Raw genomic sequence first — 9495 nt, forward strand, 5'->3', positions numbered from 1 at the left:
TGATCAAGCATCACTAGTCAATTTGTTGAATGTAATTTAATTAATTTATAAAATGATATTTATGTGATAAATATGCATTTAATTAATTAGTAACATGTATCATACTACATGTGACATATTGTGTGACAAATGACAAATTGACAAAAATAAAATGGTAGTCCATTTTATACATAATGGACCGAAAATAGTGGGTGTGTTAGTGGGTTTTGGTTGTTTTATTTTATTTGATAAAATAAACATCATGATGACTACTCTTGACTAGCCTTACAACCTACTCCACTTTCTTACACACCTATATTTTTGATAAGAGAAAAAGAAAAGCAATGATGCTCCTTTGGGCTAGAGTTGGGCGGCACACACACTCTTAATTGAGTAGTGTTGGTTGCTTTATTTTTCTTAAATACTATCATTCATAAAACATGCAAGATGTTCATGTAGAATTTCCTCTCTTCTCTCTCTTCCATCTTCATCAAAAAGGATGAGATTTTAATCTAAATTGTTCATATAAATTACTAAGATTACTAGAAGTAGTATATGAGTATTAGTAATAGATTTTAAGGTAAACTACAATACAAACATCTAGTACATGTTTATTTGTGGGATTAAGGGATTGTCTTGGGTGCTACTAATTGGAGGGCTTCTAATTTGAAGTCAAGAATGTTCATCCATTAATGGAAAGCTCAAGAACTAACAAGAAGGAGATCTTGTTAGTGCCCATTATGACCGAAATCTTTATGGTGAGAAAATGTTTTCTTATCTTATTTTATTAATGTTTGCATGCATAAAATCCACATTTAATTTTATGACAAATTAATTTTAACATATATGAGTATGTTAGTATGTATATAGATCTACATTTCCTTCATTACTGACATCCCATTATTTATCAGAGGTTATGAAATCTATAACCAAAAGATTTAAATCAAGCTTACTATGACCATCTAATGAGTAACAATTATATACACATTTATGCCTCCCCTTAGTCACTTTTGAGACGGTTTTATGCTTAAATATGTCATTTATATACCGTTTATATTAAAATGTCGATACTTCCATCATTTGGTGTTTTAATACAGGATGAATGCATTTGTGGAGCAAAAGAGTAAAATAGAGCACCGCGCAGTCGGCAAGAGGGAAACAAGGAGAAAGATGACACAAGAATCAAGGAAGAATGGAAGAAAAGAAGAGAAGAAGACAAAGCTGCTGAAGTCACTCGATCGAGTATCGTAGTCTGACATAGTTATTACAAAACTTTCCTTAAGTCAGATTATTTTATTCTTATGTTTTATTATAAATCGGAATCTTCTATACAATACTTAGGATGCTTTTCACTATTCTAAAAGCCATAGTTTAGTTTAGTTTAGTTTAGCTTTCCTCTCTAAAACTCTTTTATGTTATTGCTTGCAAGATCGTTCATACCTTTAATCTTCCAATTAATCATTGTTCGGTATTTCTAATCTTTATTCTTATGTTTTCTTTAATTATGTTTATCGTTCTTTATATTGTTATGCGTAGCTAATTCTCCTTCTAAGGTGAAAGGGGTTCTAGGTTGTTAGAAGGGGGTTAAATTAATAAATTAATAGTCAAATTACTTTTAGTTGTTGTTCAATTGTGGTTTGAATCTAGTTAATTGATTTACTGATTTGAGTTAATTAATTAGTCTTGCCAACTAGGATTTTCACCGATTGGGTTAAGACTAGTATATGTTGCGACAATTGAATAGATTAACTTAATGATTGTGACCACATGTTAAGGATAGATCTAAAGGGCATATTAGAATCGACTGATCATATGACCTTAAACAACATAAATTGCTCTGTTAATTAATTAAATCACACCCTCGGATAACCACCTAGTGAACTTGATCCCTAGACTTTTAAATCTTATTGAATTCATCTTTTACTTTATTACAATTAGTTTAGAAACCAAACAAACAAAACCCCATAAAATTATTACTTTTAAGACGGACTTAATCATTAGCAAACTAGATAATTACCGCCTCCCTGTGGATACGATACCTGTCTTGCCACTAGCTATTAGTTAGTAGTATTGTAGGTTTATTTTGATATAGGTGACATGACTTAGGCCTTGTAAAATTTGGCGTCGTTGCCGGGGAGGCAACTATTTTCTGTTTGTTTTTGTTTAGTTTGTCTTTTGTCTCAGGGAACATCAGTTCCTTGAGACCGTTCTAATGATTTCCATCCAGTTTCCACAGGGTGAAGATGAGAACTTCCACGATTACATGCTTAGATGGAATGATTGGATTCGTTCTCATAACTGCGAACGCACACTCTCACGGGTTACTGTGTGCCTTACCATCATAAGAGGTATGAATGAGAAAACCCAAGCCTATATTGACTCCATAGGTAAGGGAGATTGTGGTCTTAAGAATATTGAAGATGTCCTTTGTTTCTTTGAATGACTTGCTCTTGAATGCATTAAACCCACTTTTTTATTTCAGTCAGATATGGATGAGGGAGTGGGTGAGACTATAGAACCCATTTATAAGAATACAAAGGATATCGAGGGAAACATAGGGGATGAGACCATATGCGCAGTTGATAACCCCTTCTTTGAGGATAATATAGAACCCCTTTATCACAATTTTACAGACAACGAGTCACATGAGGAAAACTTGACAGACCCCCTAGAGTACCCCTTTTGTGATGAGTCTTGGGATAAGGAGAGTGAGGATACGTGATTCGAAGATCTTGAGGTCAAATGGGACTCATGTGACGATATGCTGACTCTTTCTTTGGATACTCCCCCTTCAGTTGTTGAATTTGATTCTAATTTTGAGTCTATTGAGGTTCATTTTAATACAACTATGCAAAATGCATATTTTGATGTTTCTGATGTTGAAGATCATATTGATGAATACTCTGCACAAGGGCCCTCCACTAAGGACCCTTCAGATGCTTTGATATGTTTTGAGACATGTACAGGTGAATCTCCCATTTCGAAAGCTGAGCTGGATGCTCTAAAGGCTGCAATATATGAGATAGAGCCTATCAAAGAGGGAAACGAGAAGGTATATGAGTCATTTAAAACCTCTAGCACAGTGGAGGTAATATATTCTTTATTTTGCCACCGATTATGACATTAGGAATGTTAGACCTCCCGACCAATCTGAGGTATTTGTTGACGATAATTTCATGAGGACTACCATTGTAGGGGGGTAATAAACTACCTCGTATGACTTCTACTTTGTGTTTTGATGCTCCACCCTCTCCCGGTTTGAAGATTAATTTGATGCGATTTTATTATAATTGTCATCAAAAATTTGATATGCTGAGACGGTCTTTAACATTGATTTTATACGCTCATATTATATATTGGTGCTACTTATGCTTTTGTGTAGCACATGCGCAGATTTATGATCGACTATTAAGAGCTCTGAGCTGTTTTGATTGTGCCCAAGTAACTGATATATAGAGACAAAAAGAGGTCGTGCGGGACTTATCTGAAACCAGCGTTGCCGGGAGGCGACCCAGACTTTTATTGTAACAAGTATTTATGGTGTAAACTAACGAGTTGGAAGAAGAAGAGCGATATATTTGGTCCCTCGATCGAGTAACGTCACCACTCGATCGAGGCTCCTAATAAATTAATCGAAGAGTTTAATGTCGTAAGTTGGTATATACCGAAATTTGGTCACTCGATCGAGTGGCGACCAACTCGATCGAGCGTCTATAGTGTTTCACGCGTATTATCTTTAATTCTTCCTCAATTTCACCTCTTGTTGCCCAGATATTCAAACTCAAATCCCCTCTTTCCTCCTCTTATTCATCCTACTCAAATCACCCTAATCCTCCATGATAAATACTCCATTCACCACCACTTCACCATGCTCGACCACCTATTACGACCCCGATTCGGAGATATTCAGTGTGTCAAACGACCCAGACCCGACGCTCTTCGAGGACAGCACCACCAACTTAGCCTCGCTTACCGCCGTGATATATGATCAATTTATACCATTTTCCCTCTTTATTCTCATGCATTTTGACTCCGTTTGAGACGGTTTTGCGTGTCTTTCCTTGCATTTTGTATCCCGGTTCCCTAGTCAATGTAATCATGTCTGTCTTGTAGGATTTGGGGCAGAAACAGAGGAATGCGAGCAAGGAAGACGGGTTTAGAAGTTAGCATGAGAAGAAGGAAGGGAGAAAGCTGAGAAGAGGTTCCCAGCCGATAGGCCGGCTAGGAACCCTCCCCATGAAGAAAAAGGGAGAAAATGGTGAGAATATACAGGAAGTTTCCAGCCGAGCAGCCTACCGGCAGCCGGCCCACCGGCTGGGAAAGCGAGGAATTGAGTCAAAGCCAAGAATTGAAGAAGGCGTTACAGCGCACTCCCAGCCGACACCCAACCGCCGGCCGGCCCGCCGGCCATGCGTACCTGATGACTTCATTTGCTTCATAACATACAGAAGACTCCCAGCCGCGTAGCCTACCGGCGGCCGACCCACTGGCTGGGACACACGTTCCGCATTTTGACTTCCTTTGTAATTTTCAACCTAATTTCCTTGTAAACTATAAATACCCCCTCACTTAATCATTTGGACACATAACCCTAGATCTGAATTTATTTCCCTTTTTATGCACATACTCTTAAGCAAGCTTTTATCTTTCCCTAATCAAACATTAATTACTTAGTAATTTAGCTTAGAATTAGTTAACCTCAATTGTTTACATTTGGTATTGGGCTGTAATTTGAAGATTGGTGAAGATTCTTCTTCCATTTAATCCAAGATTGCAAATTTGTCTCTTATTTGGTATAATTCATCTTCTAGTTTGTTTATCTTTCAATTGTTTACATATTCAAGTTTGCTTAATTAGTTTATCTTTACAACATGCTTTCCTTTACTTGTTATGTCAAAGTTTCCATCTTTTGTGCTGTTTGTTGTCACCATGTGTGAGTAGTGCCTCACTAGGATAGAGGGGGATCTTATATAGAGTTATAGGAGTGGATTATGACATAGAGAGACTAAAATCCTTGAGTATATGCTTGTTGATTTTATCATGCATATAAGGTGTTTGTGAGAATGCTTGAATGAGAATTTAGGTATTTGCACTATCTTTTCTACTTGTTGGGTGAGAGCTTGACTAGTGCCTAGGAATTGCATGATAAAATTGTGGGTTTGGTTAATTAAGTGAGGACTTAATCGATCTTAACCTAGGGTTAGTCTCACATCGAGAGATTGGGTCTTTCCTTTGCATTTACTCTTGGATTTTGTTAAGCTATGTGTACTTCCTTCTTTATCTATATAAGTGAACCCGAACATCCTAGTTTCCTTAATCATTGTCTTTCGTCATTCTAAGTAATTACTCGACTTTCTATTGCTTTAGTTTTAATTCCTGTTGTTAGTTTTAAACCCACTCACCTTCTTAATTTGAGCTAAACTAGTGTCTAGACAAATAATCCTAGAACCATAATAACCGTCCTTTGGGTTCGACCCTCACATCTACAACGACCACTCGTTATACTTGCGAGGTCACATCTACAACCGTCCTTTGGCTTAGTTCTTTTATTTGTTTTTTGTTTGTTTTCTCCCCTTGTCCTAGTGCAATCTTTGCATTAGGACTATTTGATCTTTTGTTAAGTGCATGAATAGGTGCTATATCGGACCTCTTCTCCCGCTTGATCGTGAGATCGAGAAAACTTTCCGGGCAAGAAGACGACAAGCTCTATCGGCAATACGAAGATCTCCACCTTTTGTTAACCCAGCAAACACCCAAACTTCCATAATTGATCATCCAAATACACCACCCTCTTCTTCCACCCTATCACCTCTATACATCCCACCACACTCTCCACCAAACAACTCTCCACCAAGCAACTCTCCCCTAAACTCACCCACACATTCTCAACACTCTATCCATACCGATAACACCGAATCAGCACGTCATAACCTTGTGAACGACGATATGGCGGACCAACCCATGGGATATTAAAATAGGCCGGACCCCAACCGGGCTTGTTCGACAATCGACTATGGAGCCCTTGCTCATAACACCTTTGAGGTTCGACACCATGTGATAAATTACATGAAACAAGATGTGTACCATCGGATGAAAAGTGAAGATTGCCATCAACATCTCACTAGATTCAAAGAGAACGTGGGTTCTATCAAGCATAATGGTGTAACCGAAGAGCAAATACTTCTAATGCTTTTCCCTATCACCTTGAAAGACAACGCCAAGAAATGGTTGAATTCTCATGAGCCGGGTACCTTTACTACTTAGGAGGCTTTATCTAAGGCTTTCATCAACAAATTCTACCCACCATCTAAAACCGCAAGGATTAGACATGAGATTTAAACCTTCAAGCAAAGACCCAGGAAAACTCTAAGTGAAGCTTAGGAACGTTTTAAGGACCTCCTCACATCTTTTCCACACCATGGTATCCCAAAATAGATGACCACCCAAACCTTTTTACAAACTCTTGAACAAAGGTTTCAGGGTATGATCGCGGCGACATCTAGTGGTAATTTCGACAATATGAACAATGCTCAAATCACGGAAATGATCCAAAATATTTCCAAGATGGAGAGTAGTTATTCAAGGGATGTGGAGTACAAGAGTGAAAGGCCTTCTAAGATAGAAGCGGAGTACAAGGCTAAGTTGGATGACTTGACCAAGAAGTTTGAGGAGTTTAAGATGGAAAAGAATCAAGGGGAATTACGACAAGTTCAAGAGGTCGGGCCTAGTCACTCTAAGGTATACTATGTCCAAGAGCCTAAGTCTCCTCCTAGACATTATCCTCCACAAATTAATTGTGACTATTGTGGCGGTGTGGGAGCATACAAGTGAGTATTGCTCATCAATTCCACAAGATGACCAACAAGAGTGCTTTGTTCTTCAAGGCAAGGTGCACCAAGGGTCTCCTATCAACGCCATGAGACTTTCTACCGTGCATTTCCCAACCAAGATCCCAAACTTTCTTATGCAGGGCAACCATTAGACCCCAAGTACCAACAACCACAATAGATGCCTCCACCAAAACCCGATCATTTAAGACAATACAATCAAAATCAAGGTCAAGGCTCCAATTATCGGGGTAAACGACAACATGACAACCCCAATTACATCCCACCTCATCAAAGAGACAACTACCGCAACCAACAACAAGACCCTCCATTCCAACAAGGGTATCAACAACAACAAAACCCACCGTTTCAACAACTTTCAACCAACAACAAGGGTATCAACAACAACAAAACTCTTAGCCACCTCCACAAAACCACCAACAATACATTGAACCACCAAACCCCAACTCCTCTCTTGTGCTAAGAGAAATGGATTCAAAGGCCGAGAGAAGAGAGGCTCAAGTGGACCAACAATTCAAAAACTTGAAGAACGAGCTTTCCAATGTCCAAGCACATCAAAGGACATTTGACTCATACATGGCTAGTCAAAGCCCCTCTTCCTCACAAAGTGTCCCACATTCATTGCCTCCTCAAGGCTCTTATCCTAGGGATGGACCGCCACCACACCAACAAGCCCATGTAGTGACTTTGAGGAGCGGGAAAGACTTAGAGGATCCTTACAAGGATTATGAACTAAAAAGGAAGAGGGATGTGATGAAAAATGGAGAGGAGAGTACACCCCTCTCACCCACAAGTAGAGTGGACAACACTAAGAAGGGAAATTTAAGTGAATAACTTGAAGATGATGAGAACTTTGTCGTGGAGGAAATTGTGATTGAAAGGGACCAAGAAAGAGTGGTTGAAAGAGACCAAGGAAAAAGAAAGGAATAAAAAGAAGTGGACACCACCAAGCAAGCTTCCACTTCCGAAAAGACCTACAACCCTCCAATACCATTTCTTAATAGAAGTAGAGTAATGAATGAGGAGAAGAAATTCTCTAAATTCTTGGAGATGTTGAAGAAACTTGAAGTTTCATTACCTTTCACCGAGGTAATGACACAAATGCCACTCTACACCAAATTCTTGAAGGATGTTTTGACAAAGAAGAGGAGCATGGGAGGAGATGGTCTAGTGGCTCTTAGGGGGCGATGTAACGCGGTCTTACTCAATCCTATGCCGGAAAAGCTACAAGATCCGGGTAGTTTCTCTATTCCGTGCATGGTGGGTAATGTGAATATCAAGAGGGCACTTTGTGATCTTGGTGCTAATGTTAGCATACTCCCGCTCCCTATTACAAGGAATGTTGGTTTGCATGATATGATATCTACATCTATGACCTTGCAACTAGCCGATAGATCGGTGCAAAGACCAATGGGTGTAATTAAAGATGTTTCGGTTAAAGTGGACAATTTCTATATTCCGGCCGACTTTGTGGTTCTAGACATTCCGGAAGACCAAAAAACTCCCATTATCCTTAGGAGGCTCTTCTTAGCAACCGGGGATGTCAACGTAAGTGTTAAGGAAGAGAAGCTCACTTTCAAAGTGGGATGAAATGTGGTATAATTTTCCTTGACCGGGGCAATGTCATAACCAATGTTTGAGAGTGTCTACTCGGTAGACATGTTGGAAGATGTGATTGAAGATGCAAAGGATAAATGCTCGGGGGAGCATTCTGAAGAAGACTATGAGGCTTTACCACCACTCCTTGATGAAGATGAGGGTAAGAATCCTCCAAAGGTAGTTCTCAAACCCTTACCCCCCTCCCTTGAGTATGCCTACCTTGATGAGGCAAACTCCTTCCCCGTTATCATTAATGCAAACCTAATGACATCTCAAAAGGAAAAACTTTTAAATGTCCTAAAAGCAAACAAGAAAGTCATTGGGTATAGCCTTGATGATCTCACGGGAATCGATCCTCGAGTATGCATGCACCGCATCACACTTGAGGATGGATTTACTCCTTTCGCTCAACCTATGAGGAGGTTGAGTGAGAAATTGAAGGAGGTGGTGAGGAAGGAAGTTGATAAGTTGCTTAGGCCGGAATTATATGCTCCATCTCGAGAAGCGATTGGGTAAGCCCGGTTTAAATTGTTCCCAAAAAGGGTGGTATGACCGTGGTTGAGAATGAGGAAGGTGAATTCATCTCCACCCGACCGGTCACGGGATGGAAAATGTGTATTGATTACCGAAAGATCAATTCCGCCTCAATCAAAGATCACTTTCTCTTGCCATTTATTGACCAAATGCTCGAGAGACTTGCAAACCATGAGTACTTTTGCTTCCTTGACGGGTATTCCGGGTTCTTCCAAATACCCATCCACCGGGATGATCAAGCAAAAACTACTTTCACTTGTCCCTATGGTATCTTCGCTTATCGGAGAATGTCGTTTGGACTTTGCAATGCTCCCGGGACATTTCAAAGAGCTATGATGTCTATATTTTCAAATTATATTGAGAAGTCTATGGAGGTGTTTATGGACGACTTTAGTGTCCATGGCACCTCATTTGATGATTTTTTGAAGAACCTCTCCCAAGTGCTCCAAACTTGCATCCAATACAACCTCAAGTTGAATTGGGAAAAATGTCACTTCATGGTGCAAGAGGGAGTGGTACTTGGTCATGTTATTTC

At 39.4% G+C, this 9495-nt stretch overlaps 1 protein-coding gene and 1 non-coding gene across 2 annotated transcripts; one reads left to right on the plus strand and one right to left on the minus strand.

The window, feature by feature from the left end:
* Positions 1-6297: 6297 nt before the first annotated feature.
* On the minus strand, positions 6298-6404 carry LOC141625260 (small nucleolar RNA R71). Its single transcript, XR_012535049.1, has one exon. It is a non-coding gene; the product is annotated as a small nucleolar RNA R71 (small nucleolar RNA).
* Positions 6405-7841: 1437 nt separating this feature from the next.
* On the plus strand, positions 7842-8417 carry LOC141620208 (uncharacterized). The gene has a single exon (XM_074437139.1). It carries the CDS (start codon positions 7842-7844, stop codon positions 8415-8417), a length of 576 nt encoding a protein of 191 aa, XP_074293240.1.
* The last annotated feature ends 1078 nt before the right edge of the window (positions 8418-9495 follow it).

This window comes from Silene latifolia, chromosome X (genome assembly GCF_048544455.1).
Source record: "Silene latifolia isolate original U9 population chromosome X, ASM4854445v1, whole genome shotgun sequence".
In the NCBI taxonomy this organism is placed as follows: domain Eukaryota; kingdom Viridiplantae; phylum Streptophyta; class Magnoliopsida; order Caryophyllales; family Caryophyllaceae; genus Silene; species Silene latifolia.